Source organism: Podarcis vaucheri, assembly GCF_965113315.1.
Source record: "Podarcis vaucheri genome assembly, chromosome: 2".
NCBI classification, from domain to species: domain Eukaryota; kingdom Metazoa; phylum Chordata; class Lepidosauria; order Squamata; family Lacertidae; genus Podarcis; species Podarcis vaucheri.
In genome coordinates this window covers 8,586,610-8,603,448 of record NC_138760.1, presented here as the reverse complement: position 1 = coordinate 8,603,448, position 16,839 = coordinate 8,586,610, and the positions used below count along the sequence as shown (strand labels likewise).

Below are 16,839 nucleotides of genomic sequence, written 5' to 3'. Positions count from 1 at the left end.
CTGGGTTCATATGTCCACCTTCTGAATTTTAGCCTGCCTCGGGTTACGTAATATCGTGCAAAATAATATAGCACTACGTTACCCAATATGGAATGAGCTTGGTCACCAGAAGTTGGAGATCCAAATTCTGCAACATCTTGTTCCATTGGTGCGCAAACTCCTGCAGGATCATTAATCATGTGTGGAACGGAATACAAATGTCTGCCACCAAGGAAGCGTTTCTGTCACAGGAATTCCACATTTCACACACACACAAATCAGCATCCCCATTAAGAGTACTATATACAGCAGGACTGGAGAACCTGTAGCCCTCCAGATGTTGATGGACTACAACTCCTATTCCCCCTGACCACTGGGCCATTTTGGCTGGGGCTGATGGGAGTTGTTGCCAGACAGCGTCCCACTGTCTCCAGAAGAATTACCGTATTTTTTGCTCTATAAGACTCACTTTTTCCCTCCTAAAAAGTAAGGGGAAATGTGTGTGCGTCTTATGGAGCGAATGCAGGCTGTGCAGCCATCCCAGAAGCCAGAACAGCAAGAGGGATTGCTGCTTTCACTGCGTCGCGATCCCTCTTGCTGTTCTGGCTTCTGAGATTCAGAATATTTTTTTTCTTGTTTTCCTCCTCCAAAAACTAGGTGCGGCTTGTGTTCTGGCGCTCTATAAATACGGTAGCTGAACTGGAACCAGAGCACTTCAATTGTCCACCCATAGGAGGGAACCAGCAACCTTACAGGGGGATTCTAATGTATTCTGGCTGGCTGTGTTTGGATGATCAAAGCTCAGCTTAACAATGAGATACGCATGAGGCTTTTGCCCCCACGAGCAGCCTATGGTGGAAGATGTAATTAAACCAGGATGCATCCAATTATCCTTAGTTTCCTGTTTCATCCAAACCGGGAAACCATGGTTACCAGTTTCAGAATGTGCCAGGATCCTGAAACACGAAGCAATGGTTAATTAGGGACTCCTGTGTTCATGCAAACTGCAAAAGAAGATGCGAAGGAGCCATGTGAACAGACCAACCGTTTGTTCTTAAGCCAAGATATATTCGTCTGAATCAGGGCACTGTGAAGATTTCCAGCATCACAGCAAAGGCAGCAGTGGCGTAGCGTGGGGGGTGCAGGGGGGGCCGGCCGCACCGGGCACAACATCTGGGGGTTAGGGTTAGGGGGCGCAAATCCACGGGTTAGGGGGCACAAATCCACGGGTTAGGGGGCGCAAATTACTTGCCTTGCCCCGGGTGCTGACAACCCACGCTACGCCACTGAAAGGCAGCAGAGACACAAAAAGCCCAGAAGTACATTCAGAATTACAACCAGTACCTCGCTACTCTCCAACCTTCATTGCCTGTGCATAACGTCTTTTATTTTTAAACAGCCAGTGCTGGGCAATCATTGTCATTCTTAAGCTACTAGAATCATAGAATCATAGAGTTGGAAGAGACCACAAGGGCCATCGAGTCCAACCCCCTGCCAAGCAGCTCCAGGGTTTGTTTTCCCCTACAGGTTTCGAGGAAGCAGAATCTTCATGATAATCGACATTATTCACAAGAACCTACATTATTCTGCGATAATGGAAAGGGGAGTTTTTCCCCCGTCCCAATATCACACAGCTTCAAATACAGCATCACCCTGTTGTTGTGGTGGCAGCAGCAGGTGGCTGGGCTTTGTTTTGCTGGCTGAAAGCTAGTGAGGTTGTCAGGTGGATCTTGCTAACCCCTCTCAAGGTGCAACTGGTTCTAGTTGGACCATATGCGGCAGCTGCCTCCTGCAAACTCTGGCAAGCAGTCAATCCTTTTCCTTCAGTCACCCTCAGCTTAACACCAATTGCTAGTTTCCTAGGAAGAGAACTTGGAGGTCTGCCAAAGTCAGAGCCTAGGCGTATTTCAGGAGAGATGCAAGACATCTCCCCCCCCCAAAAAAAAGAAATGTTAAACGTGCTTTTAGTTGCAAGGGAGGGATAACAGGAGCATTTCTGTAGTGCTTTTAAAACTCTCTTAGCCCTGAACGTAAGGATTTTTTTTAAAAAAAATGAAATGTATGCCATTCTTTACCATTAAACATCAACATTGTAGGGAAATGGGGACTTCCTGCTTTGCAGAAAAGTGAAAAATCAAATGATCGTGCATGAGGAACATAAATGGAACATGTGCTTTTTACACATGTCCTGCTTGTGGATTTTCCTGAACATCGCAAACCCAAAAGTGAGTGTTCCAGTTTTCAAACAATTTTTGAAAGCCAAACATCCGGCACGGCTACCAATTGGCTGCAGGAGCTTCCTGCAGCCAATCAGAAGCCGCGCTTGGGTTTTGGAATGTTTTGTATAGTACGACTGTAAGGTACGACTGCAGTTAAGATATTAGGTCTAGGGTGGAATTCATTATAGTACTGTGGGGTATGCATGCAAGGAACAAAGCTTGCTCCTGCAATGGGACTTCTACCACCACCCTTTTCTCCCTCTGTGCACCCCCTAAATCAGTTGGGGGAGGGTTTCCTCTAACCCTCCAGAGTAGATTTTAAGAGGGCATGGAAAGGGGGGGCATGGAAAGCAGACCTTGTTCCAGACACACAACAATTTGGTTGAATCCCACCCCTAAGTTCAGCGACTGAGAGAGACCAGCCAGAGTGGCATCCTCTGCCTTGACTCCTGCAGCCTAACACAGTAAAGCACATTTGGCCCTGTGTGCTACTTGTTTAATAGGCATGCAGTCAGGTTTTATTTCTTCCTTGGCACGACAGCTTCTGAGCAATGAGAACTTAGACTTTTCATAAGAGTAGCCTTAAAAGCGCTCCACTGTTTGTAAGGCATCCTTAATTTCTGTGCACGCTGGGAACTTGCTAACGACACATAAATGAATAGTTACGTCACTGTTATGTGTAGAAGCATGCCCATCAAAGACACAGACATTCTTCAAATTCTTAGGCACCAGCAACGTATTTTTAGGCAGCCAAGCAATATATTGTGCACCTGGGATTTCGCAAGCTTTAGACCACAGTCCCCATTTGTCCACTAAAGTTGTATTAAGTTACAAGAATATAAATCCACTTGCACTTCAAGAGGGGGACAGACAGAGAGAGAGAGAGAGGCAGAGAGAGATGGAAGCGTCTACAGAGCACAAACTTGCAGTAGTAACTTCCAGGGGGTTCACCACCTCACATCTTTTGCAGAAACAAAACAGACAAATCCTATTGACACAGGGGTCACTTCATGCAAAGCATTATTCTCACTTGGCGAGTGTGTACATTGCAGACATATTTACTTGTTTATAAAAGGTATTTATACACTGACAGTTCATATAACACAACCAAGTGATGTGCAGCAATTATGCTTTTGATCAGGCAATCATTTTGTGTTGCATACATATTTGGGGTTTTCAAGACACGCCTGAAAATGGAAAGCGAGGAGGGCGCCTCCCAAATCTCTGCTGGAAGATTGTTCCATTGCCTATAGAAGATATAGATACACACAGATATAGAGGGTGGAGGGTGGCAAGGCAGTCAGTGACAATCCCACGTGAAGGTCAAATGTGTACAAGATATTGTGTGGACTTCTTGGGATTAGGAGTTCGGTGATAGAGAGTATGTCCTAGACCTAGGGCAGGCATGGCCAAACTTGGCCCTCCAGGTGTTTTGGGACTACAACTCCCATCATCCCTAGCTAACAGAACCAGTGGTCAGGGATGATGGGAATTGTAGTCCCAAAACATCAGGAGGGCCAAGTTTGGCCATACCTGTGGACCTAGGGTCTAGCAGTGTTCTTAAACTTGCGTCACCAGCTGTTGTCAAACTCCCATCAGCCCTGACGGCCTGTCCTCCTAGCTATGGATGATGGGAGTTGTAGTCCAACAAGAACTGGAGTTCCAAGTTTGAGAAAGTTGAGGGGCAAGCTCCCTCCTGTGCAAGCTGTGACACTTCATATGAGGGCTGTGACCCTGTGGCAGGGGGTGGGGGGAGGCAGGGTTTTTACACGGCAGGTTGACCACTTCAGGGACATCTGTGGCCCTTCCTTTGAATAAATCAAGTCTCAAGTCTTGGGGAAGCATTTTTAGGTCAGAGACCACATTCCCTTCTGTTCAACCTTTTAGGGTCTGAGTTCCAGTGGTGGGAAGGGCCAGAGGGAAAGGTGGGTGGAGCAATGGGTGCAAATTTTATGCTTCATATTGTAGGCTAGTTTCTATGCATATACCTACACCCCTCTCTCTATCCCCCAACTCTTGGGATATAAAAGGGAGAGGAAACATGATGAAAGTATTTATCTAGGGTTGCCATACAGACACACTCAGAATACTGCAGTTGGAAGCAGTGTCTGGGCAGAAATCAGCTAAATGCCCAGGAAAATCCAGATGTACAGCAACTGACATTGTCAATGTCGTTTTTGCCGATTTTCATTAAAAACAGCTTTTAAATGTCATATATTTTTAGCTATTTCCCCGAAGAAGCTCAACATCTTTGCAAAAAAAAAAAAAGCTCACAACTTTTCTGTCCAGATTTTCACTTATTGAAATATGGCAACGCTCATTCGTCCAATTGCAAACCCAACCCCGCCTCCCAGCCAATGAGTGCAAAGACATGGAGGAGATTGACAACAGCTTCACAGCCCAGTTTTACTGAATGAATGTTCCTTGTGGTGCAGCGCTATAGTGTGTGTGTTTTAGGGGCATGTGCAGAATTCAGCGGGACTCGCTGAACATTAGACGCTCCAAACTCCCTCCGGGGATGAGCTTTGCGCAGGGTTACTATGCGTGCGCACCCAGCTTCTCACTGCCTTACGATTCCTGGCGAGGGGCTTTCAAACTTCACTTGAAATGTGAACAGGGTGGAGTTGAAATAACTGGAGCTACAACCAAAGAAGCTGTAAGGTGTAGCAATCTCCAAGTTGACATTTCTCCCCTCCCCAAAAAGGTACCCACCCAACTGGCTTGCCAGGCGACACTGCAAGCTACCAAGTGTAGAGAACTACAAACTTTGGTAATAATTAGGGACGAACCTGTGTTGCTGCTACCAACCAATGATAACATCTGTTCTCTCTACTCTCCTTTCCGCAGGATACAAAGCAAAACTCTCTTCTAGACAGGCTGGGGGTGGGGAGGGAAAGTGGAAATGGATATGTACAACCCAGGCAAACCCTTCGCCGCCCCCAACGTCTAGGCTTTGATATCAAATGCTTTGGCACCCGGCCAGCACAGAGTCCTGCATGTATGCGTGGAATCCTAGGCATCCCATTTTTATGTCGTTGGATATTCTCCTAAGGATATCTGATTGTATTGGAACTAATGTTTTAAATCCAGAAGCATGGATAAAGTACCGTATTTTTTGCTCTATAAGACTCACTTTTTCCCTCCTAAAAAGTAAGGGGAAATGTGTGTGCGTCTTATGGAGCGAATGCAGGCTGCGCAGCTATCCCAGAAGCCAGAACGGCAAGAGGGATCGCTGCTTTCACTGTGCAGCGGATCAATCCCTCTTGCTGTTCTGGCTTCTGACATTCAGAATATTTTTTTTCCTTATTTTCCTCCCCCCCAAAATTAGGTGCATCTTGTGGTCTGGTGCGTCTTATAGAGCGAAAAATGCGGTAGTTTGTTCAAAAGTCTTTCAAAAAAGAAAATAAAGTAAAGCTGTAGAGCTGTGTTTCCCAAACTTGGGTCTACGGTTTCCCTCATCCCTGATCACTGGTCCTGCTAGCTGGGGATGATGGGAGTCGTAGTCCAAAAACAGCTGGATACCCAAGTTTGGACAGGTCTATCACAGACACGGGTGGCGCTGTGGGTTAAACCACAGAGCCTAGGACTTGCTGATTGGAAGGTCAGTGGTTCGAATCCCCGCAATGGGGTGAGCTCCCATTGCTCGGTCCCTGTTCCTGCCAACCTAGCAGTTCGAAAGCACGTCAAAGTACAAGTAGATAAATAGGTACCACTCCGGTGGGAAGGTAAACAGCGTTTCTATGCACTGCTCTGGTTCGCCAGAAGTGGCTTAGTCATGCTGGGCACATGATCCGGAAGCTGTACACCGGCTCCCTCGGCCAGTAAAGCGAGATGAGAGCCACAACCCCAGAGTCGTTTGTGTCTGGACCTAATGGTCAGTGGTCCCTTTACCTTTATCTTTACTATCAAAAGCTACAACTGATGAGAATTAAACTCCCCAAACCCTTCACAAACTACAGTTCCCAGGATTCTTTGGGGCAGGATGGAGTGGGGTGACATGGATGTTTACAGTGGCATGGTACCGCCATGGTGTGGACAGGGCCTTACATGGACCAGAGCTTACATTCCTGGGTTCCCTGCCTGGGAAGGGAAGTGGGGCTGGAAGGAAGGAAAAGCTCAGGAAGGCTTGCAGCACCACTCATAGCCATGCCAGGATGTAGGGTGGGGGCAGGAGGACTGCCTTAGATGCTCTGGTGCCGATGTCAGAGGGGCCTTCCTTAGAACAGAGAACGGGGTCAGGGATAGCACTGGGAAAATTTTTGCCTTTGAGAACCAGAAAAGTTTTAGGCAGATGGTGGGTGGAGAACCTGCCATTTCCTGGAAGGAAGGAACCACACACAAGAATACCAATGCTGCTCACTATGTATTGGTGCAAGGCTTACAACAAAAGCACTCTGTGTGTGTGTATCACATACACATACATGTGAAACATCATCAATAATTTGCTTCAAATGGGGGGGGGGGCAGCTGCTCCACAAGATTGGACCCCATACCACTTAATTTCTGTTTTTTTATATTATTTTACTGTTTTTATGTTGATTTGTACAACATTTGCATTGCACACACACACACACAGAAAAATATACAGTGGTGCCCCGCAAGACGAATGCCTCGCAAGACGAAAAACTCGCTAGACGAAAGGGCTTTGCTTTTTTTGAGCTGCTTCACAAGACGAATTTCCCTATGGGCTTGCTTCGCAAGACGAAAACGTCTTGCAAGTTTGTTTCCTTTTTCTTGACACCGTTAATACAGTTGCAACTTGACTTCGAGGAGCAACTCATGAGGTTTTTGAAGACTTTGGTGATTTTTGAAGCTTTTCCAAAACTTTCCCGACACTGTGCTTCGCAAGACGAAAAAAATCGCAAGACGAAAAAACTCACGGAACGAATTAATTTCGTCTTGCGAGGCACCACTGTAACTCAAAACACATTGGGCAACTTGCTAACCAGAAAAGCTGTGTTTGTTTCTCCATACAGTGGTGCCTCGCAAGACGAAATTCGTTCCGCGAGTTTTGTTGTCTTGCGGGGTTTTTTTGTCTTGCGAAGCGCGGTGTCGGGAAAGGCTACTATGTACAGTGCGTTCTATGAGTTGCTCCTCGAAGTCAAGTCGCAACTGTATTAATGATGTTAAGAAAAAGGAAACAAACTTGCAAGAACTCGCAAGACGTTTTGTCTTGCGAAGCAAGCCCATAGGGAAATTCGTCTTGCGAAGCAGCTCAAAAACCGCAAAAACCTTTCGTCTAGCGAGTTTTCCGACTTGTGAGTTTTCCGTCTTGCGAGTTTTCCATCTTGCGAGGCATTCGTCTTGCGAGTTTTCCGTCTTGCGCGGCACCACTGTATTTCCTTTCCATTATGAGTGGCAGTTTCCTCTAAGCCCAGAGGAATCAATGATGCTCTCCCATATGAACCATCCCCTCCCCCTCCCCATTTTCGGTTTTCCACCTTTGCTCAGGCCTTCGTTTAAGCCCTGCCGACCTGTATTACCAGTCCTGGGACATATGCTTTAATAACAGAGGCGTCTCTGAGTAGATTTCCATCACTGCCAGCTGACTGCAGCCTGCCCGCACCCACCTAGGGTAAGAGGTAACAGCTTGCGGGTCAAAATGTCTTTGTTTGCATGCTTGATGTCTGCTCTTTTTAGAGACCGACCAACCCACAGAGCTAGTGGCAAAAATCATGGTGCATGCATCTAGGGATGTGAGATTTACACACAGAGAGACACACACATACTTTAACTGTGCGGTCCCAGTCCCTGACTCTACAAGAAGAGACTCAGATTGGTCTTAGTACTAATGGGGGAACATGCGGCCTCCAAAACCCATCAGTTTCCACCAGCATGGTCCATGGTGAGAGATGATGAGAGCTGGACTCCAGAAGTGCATCAAGACAGCTACCTGGAGATGGAATAAGCACCCCTAAGGAGGTGTATAAGGGACGCGGGTGGCACTGTGGGTTAAACCACAGAGCCTAGGACTTGCCGATCAGAAGGTCGGCGGTTCGAATCCCCGCGACGGGGTGAGCTCCTGTTGCTCGGTCCCTGCTCCTGCCAACCTAGCAGTTCGAAAGCACGTCAAAGTGCAAGTAGATAAATAGGTACCGCTCCGGCGGGAAGGTAAACGGTGTTTCCGTGCACTGCTCTGGTTTGCCAGAAACGGCTTAGTCATACTGGCCAAATGACCGGAAGCTGTACGCCGGCTCCCATGGCCAATAAAGCGAGATGAGCGCTGAAACCCCAGAGTTAGTCATGACTGGACCTAATGGTCAGGGGTCCCTTTACCTTTAAAGAGGTGTTTATGAGTGTGAAGAATGCTTGTATTGCCTGAGTATTTATGCATTTCTTTAAACTGGGAGGCGGGGAGGAAGAAAACACGAAGGGGAGGGTCATGAAAGCATTCATATTCAATCCTATCCTTTAAGCCAGGGGTCAGCAACCTTTTTCAGCCATGGGTCAGTCCACCGTCCCTCAGACCATGTGGTGGGCTGGACTATATTTTGTGGGGGGGAAATGAACGAATTCCTATGCCCCACAAATAACCCAGAGATGCATTTTAAATAAAAGCACACATTCTACTCATGTAAAAACACTCTGATTCCCGGACCATCCGCAAGCCGGATTGAGAAGGCGATTGGGCCACATCCAGCCCCTGGGCCTTAGGTTGCCCACCCCTGCTTTAACCCACCTTTATGCTTGAATACAGTGGTACCTCGGGTTATAGACACTTCGAGTTACAGACACTTCGGGTTACAGACTCCGCTAACCCAAAAATAGTACCTCAGGTTAAGAACTTTGCTTCAGGATGAGAACAGAAATTGTGTGGTGGCACCACAGCAGCAGCAAGAGGCCCCATTAGCTAAAGTGGTGCCTCAGGTTAAGAACAGACCTCCAGAACAAATTAAGTTCTTAACCCAAGGTACCACTGTTATTGTGAGATACAGTTTGAGAACCACAAGGCCAAACTGATTTTATCCTAAACAGTCCAAGAGTAATGACAGACTATCCAGGGGGGAAATCTCTACACAGATCCTAGCAGTAGCAATAACAAATCTCAATGGCCCAAATAGCAGCTCCTGATCGTGGGAACATTTCCCACCCCCAGTTTGAGACTCCAGGAGTCTCTCTCGCCTGTGTGTCAGTGAACCAGTGACCTCCCTGAACTCTTAAGGATACAGGAGGAAGGCCTTTTTGTGCTATCTGTGCTACATTTACATTTCACACCCATTTGCTTCTCATACACAAAATCATTTCTTTATTTTCATTTCCCCTTTCCAGCCAGCTTCTCCCTGGAATCCAAGGTGGCTTACAATACAATAAGTTCCTAATAATAATAATAATAATAATGTAATGGGAGAGGGAATCAGATAATCACATTTCTTCACATAATAGGGAAATTGAACCTGTTTGATCCCTAACCCAGCCATTCAGAACTAAGTTCAGCCAAGGAACCATTCTGGGCTGACCCTTCCTAGACCTCGAAGGGAAGGGAGTTTTCCTCAGTCAAAGAGCAGCGACTGAAAACAATGATCTATGAATTCCTTCCACCATCTTATCTTGCTGGACATCCGTTACTCAATAGCTGAGAACTGTCAACATTACATTTTCTTTATCATTCCTCACCACCCAAAAGCCTTGGATAAATATCCCCAGTTCCTTCAGGATAGCTACTAGATCCTGCCAGCACAACCTCTCCTTGGTAAAATATCTCTTCTGAGTTACTCCCTGCTCCAGTTGACACGAAACTCAAGCTTTCTTCTGGGCCTTTTTGTAAATGTGAAATCCATAAGAAGGCGGTACTGTACTGAAAAGAGCAGCTCTTCCTTTCTCTAAACGGCTGGCGAGGACCCAAAACCAAACAGGGGCACATTCCCACGATAAAGAGATTATAGTGAACCACTCAAAATCCTTGCCTGTTGCTGCTGGAGCCAGTAAAAGTGATTTGCATTCTCGGTGCCACCCACAGAGACTGCACACATCCAGAGAGACACCTCATCATTATCTATAGCCTCCATTTAAATGCATTGGCTATAAAAAGACCAGAAACCAGGACCAGTAAATATGCCTAATTTTGCTTATTAGTTTTACAAGAGTAACCTCTGACACCTGGAGAAAGCTGGAGTCATCTTGTCACTAACTAGCGCACCTAAACACTCTGACCCCACAGGGCCTTTTCTGTTTTGCCTCTTGTTTATCCGCAAGAGAATTCCATATCGAAGTTAGTCCTCTCCTCTCCTGGGCGACTGCCATCACAGCCTCCATTTTCCTTAACAGGGACAAGTCAAAAAAGCCTGGGAAATGGGACAGAGCTGAGATGTGCAAGACGAAAAACTCAGCCCCTTTCAGGCATCAACAGGAAGCAAAGAAACATGAAAAGGAAAGGCAAATAGAGAGACTTAGAATTTTTTCCTCAACATTTTTCTTTACTCAAGTAGCCAAGTTAGCACAGTATTATTCGTTAATTTAATATGGTTTTTTTACGTGCTTTTCAGACAAACTCCACTAAGCAGTTTATAGAAAATGAAAAATAATAAGCATGAATTAAGAACAGATAACGCCAACAGCAAATACAAGCCGCAGGGAAAGCTTTTTGAAACTCCAGCTGCGTCCACCCCTCTTATACACAGCTTAATCCTATGTATGTTTACTCAAGACCTACTGAGTTTAGTGGGACTTGCTCCCAAGTATGCAGACATAGGATTATTGCAGCCTAAATCCTCAAAACCAGGCACTTTCGCTTCTCTAAACAGGTGGTCACTCAAGCTGAATGCAAAGCTCTCAAGTGGTCCAAAAGAGGACATAAAGCTTGCCAAACATACCAGCACCCTACTTTCCCCAAATCAACACACTCCATAGAACTAAACTAAGGGCTTGGGGTGGCTTAGTCCGCGGGTTCGAGCCCCACGTTGGGCAAATAATTCCTGCATTGCAGGGGGTTGGACTAGATGACCCTCGTGGTCCCTTCCCACTCGACAACTCTATGAGTCTATAAAGGGATGGCACTCATTAAATCACAGTACATTAAAAAAGAGACACACAGCAACCTCTGTAGCCTTCCAGATGGCTGAAATTTAGATCTAGGAAAAAATCTCTGTCAAGACCACGGACACTTCACAGGGTTCACATACAGACACACACAGGACCAGCACAAGGAAAAAACAACACACCAAGCAGTAAATGACCAAAATTCAGGCGCCAAGGACTTCCTGCCCAGTGAGGTCCCAGAACCTCTGGGCAAAAACTGGCATTCCACAACCTCTTTTAGAAAATCCTGCGTGTGTCTCTCCACAAGAGAGATGAAGAGAAAAATATGCCGTTTACACTGTCCAGAAGTATAAATAACCACACCAAAAACACACACACCCCAAACAGTATTGTTTGTTTATTGATATTACTTCTACTATTTTGCAAGCAGATCTGTCCAGGAGCATTTAGGGCAACAAACAAACCTGAAGCCTAAGCCTGCAGAGAAGGCAAGGGAACGTCAGCCTTGCTGTAAGACTGTGATCCCATGCACACTGACTTGGGAGTAAGTCCCATGGGCTGTTCTTGCAAGTAAAAAGCAATGCATTCAGGTCGGGCTGCCCAGCATCAAACAGGGTGATCAGTCAGATGCACCCAACAGAGGACAGCGTCCATCGCCCCCCCCTTTATACCCCACCCTGTGATGCTTAGCCCTTTGCAATAGGAATTCTAGAGGCCCCTTCTGTCAAGAACGTAAGGGGAGGGGAAGCTGCCCGCCAATAGCGGAGAAGCAAAGGCTGGACAGCAAACATCAGCTGAATAAACACAGGCAGAAATAAAAGGGGGGAGAGAGAGAGAGAAGAGAAGAGAGAGAGAGGTTTGTGGCAAAGGAAAAAATGTCAGGGCTTCCAATCAGGTCTTGGGAGCCACCTCCTCCAAGGAGGAAACTGGTTTAAAAACACACACACACCCCAAACAAGCCATCTTTTAAAAATATGAAACACGGTGCGTTTCACCACTGAGGGAAATGCTGATTAAAAGGTGGAGTCAGTACTCTGGGGAAGAAACTGCAAGAAGCAGACCGGTTTCCTTGACACACTAAACCCAAAACGGTCAGCCTCAAATGCCCTTAATAGTACTCCCACTCGACTCCCTGCGCATCCTGCGCATCGGGAGATGTGGAAAAGACGCGTGGAATATCCAGACACAGAACCACGTCCATTTTCGAGGACTCGAGTCCATAGGATTTAAAACAACAACAACATGTGGGGTTTTGTTGTTGTTTTTTTGTGTTGTTTTTTTTTTGGAGGTTTGCCTGGTGAAGAACTTCGCTTCCACTCGAGTCCAGATTAAAGGGCGGCTACCCGACAGGTCGTCAGGAATCATGCCTATAGATGGGCATTTAAAATTTCCGATTTGAAGGGTGGGGGGGGAAGGAAATCAAGACACGCTTCACATTCTGATCGGTTCGGAAGCAAAATGAGCGACTCGCGTGTCTTACGCACGCGCGCAAAAGAGAGCGCGCCGGGCAGGGGGGGGAGGTCGTATGAAAAACAAACGCTGGGATGGCTCTTGCCACATAACTGGGGTGTTTTTTTGGGAGGGGGGAGGGGAAATCCCCCAAATCCCAGCCTCTCAAGAACAGGCATTGGGGTAGCGGGGGGGGGGGGAGGCGGCGATTCGGAGCAACAAAAACAAGCACCCCTCCCTCGCCTTTTCGCACCCACCCCGCTGTGGGAAACCAGCGCCGGAAGAAAGCACCATACTTTTCCCCAAGCCCACCCCCCCCCTTAAAAAAAAACACCAAAAAAATCTAGCGAGGAAGCGCGGGTTGAAGAGAGATCTAATTTTGGGGGGACGACGACGACGACGTCTCTTCCAAAAGGGCTATAGATTTAGGAGATATTAGATGGGGAAATGACAGCCGGGGGAGCAACATGGATCGTTCGTGTAAAAATGGGGACAGCGCTGTGTAAGAGGAGAGGCTTCCCCAGGAATTGGGGTGAGAAGGGGTGTTTGTGGGGGGGAAATATGTGAGTGTTTTCAGGGCGCGTGCACGCCTTTCCTCCCCCGCCAGGGTTCAAGGGATCTCCCTGCCCCGCACAGATCGAGAGCAGAGAGCGCGCAAACACACCCTCGCCGCCCCGCCGAAAGGGAAAAGCGAAAACCCACCAAACTTTCCAAGTCCCGCCGCCCCCTTACCTTGCTTCGAAAGCACCAAGGCTTCGTCCCTCTGCACTTGGGTGATGATGGACCGGCTTTCCATCTAACAATCCCACAGACCCTGGGGATCCTTTGGTTGGAGGGAGGAGGAGGAGGAGGGGGGTGGAAAGGAGGGAAATGTCCAGGGAGGAGGAGGAGGAGGAGGAACGGGGTGGGGTGGGGGGAGCGCAAGGGAGCACGATGTCGCCCACTCCCTCCTCAGTTGCCCAACCCCGGAGGAAGCCGCGCGCGAAGGCAGCGACGCAGATGCTCCTCAGATCGGGTCCAACATGGAGAATCCAGGGCTGGAGAGAGGGAGGAGGGAGGGAGGGAGGAGAGGAAGGAGGGGGGGGCCACACACTCTAACACACACACACACACACACGAGAGGAAATGGGACACAGGCGGTTTCCAGTCCCCCCGCCTCCTCCTTCCTCCAGATAAACAACCAGCCGCAGCAGCTCCCTTTTTGCAGCTCGCCTCCCGCCTGACAGCTCCCCGGAACTGGGCACCGCGCCGGGCGCGCAGGGCGAAGGCGCAGCTGCGGGGGAGCCCCGCTCGAGGTTGCAACGTTCCAAAGCTTTTGTTATTTTGTCGCCCGTCCGGGGGCTTCTCCACGCAGAGAGAGCAGCCTTGAAACCGCTCCGGCCTCGCGATTGGTCCGGCGCGAGGCGGGGGGGGGAAGCCGGGGTGGGCGGCGCCAGAAACTCTACTATGCGGTGTTTACCTAACAAACATTCCAGCTGCCGGAGGGAAAGGGAAGGGCGGCCCAGGCCACGCCTCCTCGGGGGTGGGCGGCCGGAGAGAGAGGAGAGGAGGGGGGGGGCTTCCTAGAGGCCGCCGCTCCGTGCGCTTGCTCTTTCCAGGCCGGCTGCAATGCCCTTCCCAAAATTAAAAGCTCCACGCCAGAGCAAGGAGCGTTTGCAGCGCTCCAGGGAAATCAGTGCATGCATTTATCGGCCGTGCAAAGCAATAAAAGGTGAGCAAGTTCTTGCCTGTCAATCAAGAGCAGTAAATTTATCAAACGTGGGGTTTTTTTTAAAGCTAGCAGCGCCTCCGAGCAGACAGCGGAAGCTGCATGGGCGGGACCCTTTCCAAAGTTTTCAAAAACTATAATGAGAGCGCGATCTTCGCTAAAGTGCATAGCTGTCAACGTTTTCCCCCTTTTTTAAGGGACATTCCTATTCGGAATAAGGGAATTTCCCTTTTCAAAAAAGGAAAACGTTGACAGCTAAAGTGAGCGGGGGGAAGTGGCTCAGGTGAGTAAACACGAGCCTGTTGCAGAAGGGGAAGTCTTTCTGCACTACCGCCAACCTCCCCTCCGGCCTCCAAAGGCGAAGCCGTGATCACTAGGACCAGTTAAGACCGCGCAAAACAAACAGGAGTTTCCTAGAAAAGAATTGGGTGTGGAAGAGGAAGGCTGGTGACTTCATATAGATCCGGCCCTCGTTATAGCTCTTGTTGTTTCCAACAGAGTCCAGTTGTTACATGTCTTTAATCCCAATTCTAAATATTTCCCTTCTTTCTATATGGCCCAAACATGATATCATCACCTATGCATGTAAACTTCTCTGTCTTTGCTTTTGCCTTCTGGGGTCCCCCAGACCCAAATGGAAAATATATCACTGAAAAACGGGGGCTGGCAGGGGTAGGGAGAGAGGTGGGGAGGTATGAGATTTTGTTTGACGAACCTGTGATCTCTCCCCTGGCAGAACATTCTCCTTTCCTCAACTAGAAACATAGGAAAGAAAAACAGCAAGGTGCAAGTTTGACCAATCGCCTCCCTCCTCTCACACCAGCTTACATAATTGCAAATGCCGCCACCACAATGACCAACAAACACGGGTTTCAGCATTTGGGTCACAACTAAAATGCAAACTCATAGATCGGATATTAAAATTTGGGTTCCCCGACAAATTCTAAAATTCATATTTGTACCAATAAATAAGTTGTGGCTGCAATCCTTTACAACAGGGGTCAGCAAACTTTTTCACCAGGGGGCCGGTCCACTGTCCCTCAGACCTTGTGGGGGGCCGGACTATATTTTGAAAAAAAGAATGGATTCCTATGCCCCACAAATAACACAGAGATGCATTTTAAATAAAAGGACACATTCTACTCAAGTAAAAACATGCTGATTTCCGGACTGTCCACGGGCCGGATTTAGAAGGCGATTGGACCGGATCTGGCCCCCAGGCCTTCGTTTGCCTACCCATGCTTTACACCTTAAAAGTAAAGGTAAAGGGATCCCTGACCATTAGGTCTACTCATGGCCGACTCTGGGGTTGAGGCGCTCATCTCACTTTATTGGCTTCCGGGTACAGCTTCCAGGTCATGTGGCCAGCATGACTAAGCCGCTTCTGGAGAACCAGAGCAGCGCACGGAAACGCCATAGACTTTCCCGCCGGAGTGGTACCTATTTATCTACTTGCACTTTGACGTGCTTTTAAACTGCTAGGTTGGCAGGAGCAGGGACAGAACAATGGGAGCTCACCCGTCACAGGGATTTGAACCACCGACCTTCTGATCGGCAAGTCCTAGGCTTTGTGGTTTAACCCACAGCGCCACCCGTGTCCCTTTTTACACCCTTACCTTGGAGTAAAATATTGCTGCAGATCCTGACTCAGTTGGCTGTCTCATCGTTCCAGTTATTTCAAATCAGCAACTATATCGCCTGCAATGCAGAATGTTCTCTCCATCACACCTTCCACCCATTCCATCGCTGCGTCGCCTCCCCCATAAGCCGTAGAGGAAAACGGAAGCGCTGCTTGCCTCAGCAGATGGAAGAGAAGAGGAGGCAACATGGCTGGGGAGGAACGGGGGCCGAGGAACTGCTGCAACCTCTCTTGCTACTTATTATTATCATCCTTTATTGAACTTACTAGTTGCTTTCTTTACCAATGTAACTCAAAGTGACAACGATAAATAAATACAGTGGTACCTCGGGTTACATACGCTTCAGGTTACATATGCTTCAGGTTACAGACTCCACTAACCCAGAAATAGTGCTTCAGGTTAAGAACTTTGCTTCAGGATGAGAACACAAATCGTGCTCCAGCAGCGTGGCGGCAGCAGGAGGCCCCATTAGCTAAAGTGGTGCTTCAGGTTAAGAACAGTTTCAGGTTAAGTACAGACCTCCAGAACGAATTAAGTACTTAACCCAAGGTACCACTGTAACACATACATTATAAACAGCGTGAAACACAACATGGCAAAATTTGAAATACATTCATATTTTTAAATGGAAATATTAAAATATCCCACACACTGAAGGAGTCTGCAGATAATTAAAAGCCAAAGGCCTGGTGGGAAATAAATAATGTCGGGGACAGTTGAACCTCCCCGAGGAGAGCATTCGACAAGCAGTGTTACCACCCTCTAGACCTTCGGTGAAGGGGGCACACAAGGTTTGGGTTGTTCATATGGGATGAGGTGGTCCTTGAGGTCGTCTTCTTTGGCAATCACTTGTAGCTGAGTAAGATTG

General features: G+C 47.9%; 1 protein-coding gene and 1 long non-coding RNA gene across 3 annotated transcripts in view; one reads left to right on the top strand and one right to left on the bottom strand.

Moving 5' to 3' along the window:
• The window catches only part of CTDSP2 (CTD small phosphatase 2), a 67,917-nt gene extending 53,975 nt beyond the window's left edge, over positions 1-13,942 (bottom strand). The window contains exon 1 of one of the 2 annotated variants that reach the window (XM_082206383.1): positions 13,356-13,942. In XM_082206383.1, the coding sequence (XP_082062509.1) occupies positions 13,356-13,419 (64 nt within the window). In that variant the 5' untranslated portion in view covers positions 13,420-13,942. The remainder of the gene's footprint in view (positions 1-13,355) is intronic. The other variant, XM_082206384.1, reaches the window with a different exon arrangement.
• A 249-nt stretch (positions 13,943-14,191) lies between these two features.
• On the top strand, positions 14,192-16,295 carry LOC309522996. Its single transcript, XR_014215194.1, has 2 exons — positions 14,192-14,334; positions 16,004-16,295. It is a non-coding gene; the product is annotated as an uncharacterized lncRNA (long non-coding RNA).
• Positions 16,296-16,839: the final 544 nt, after the last annotated feature.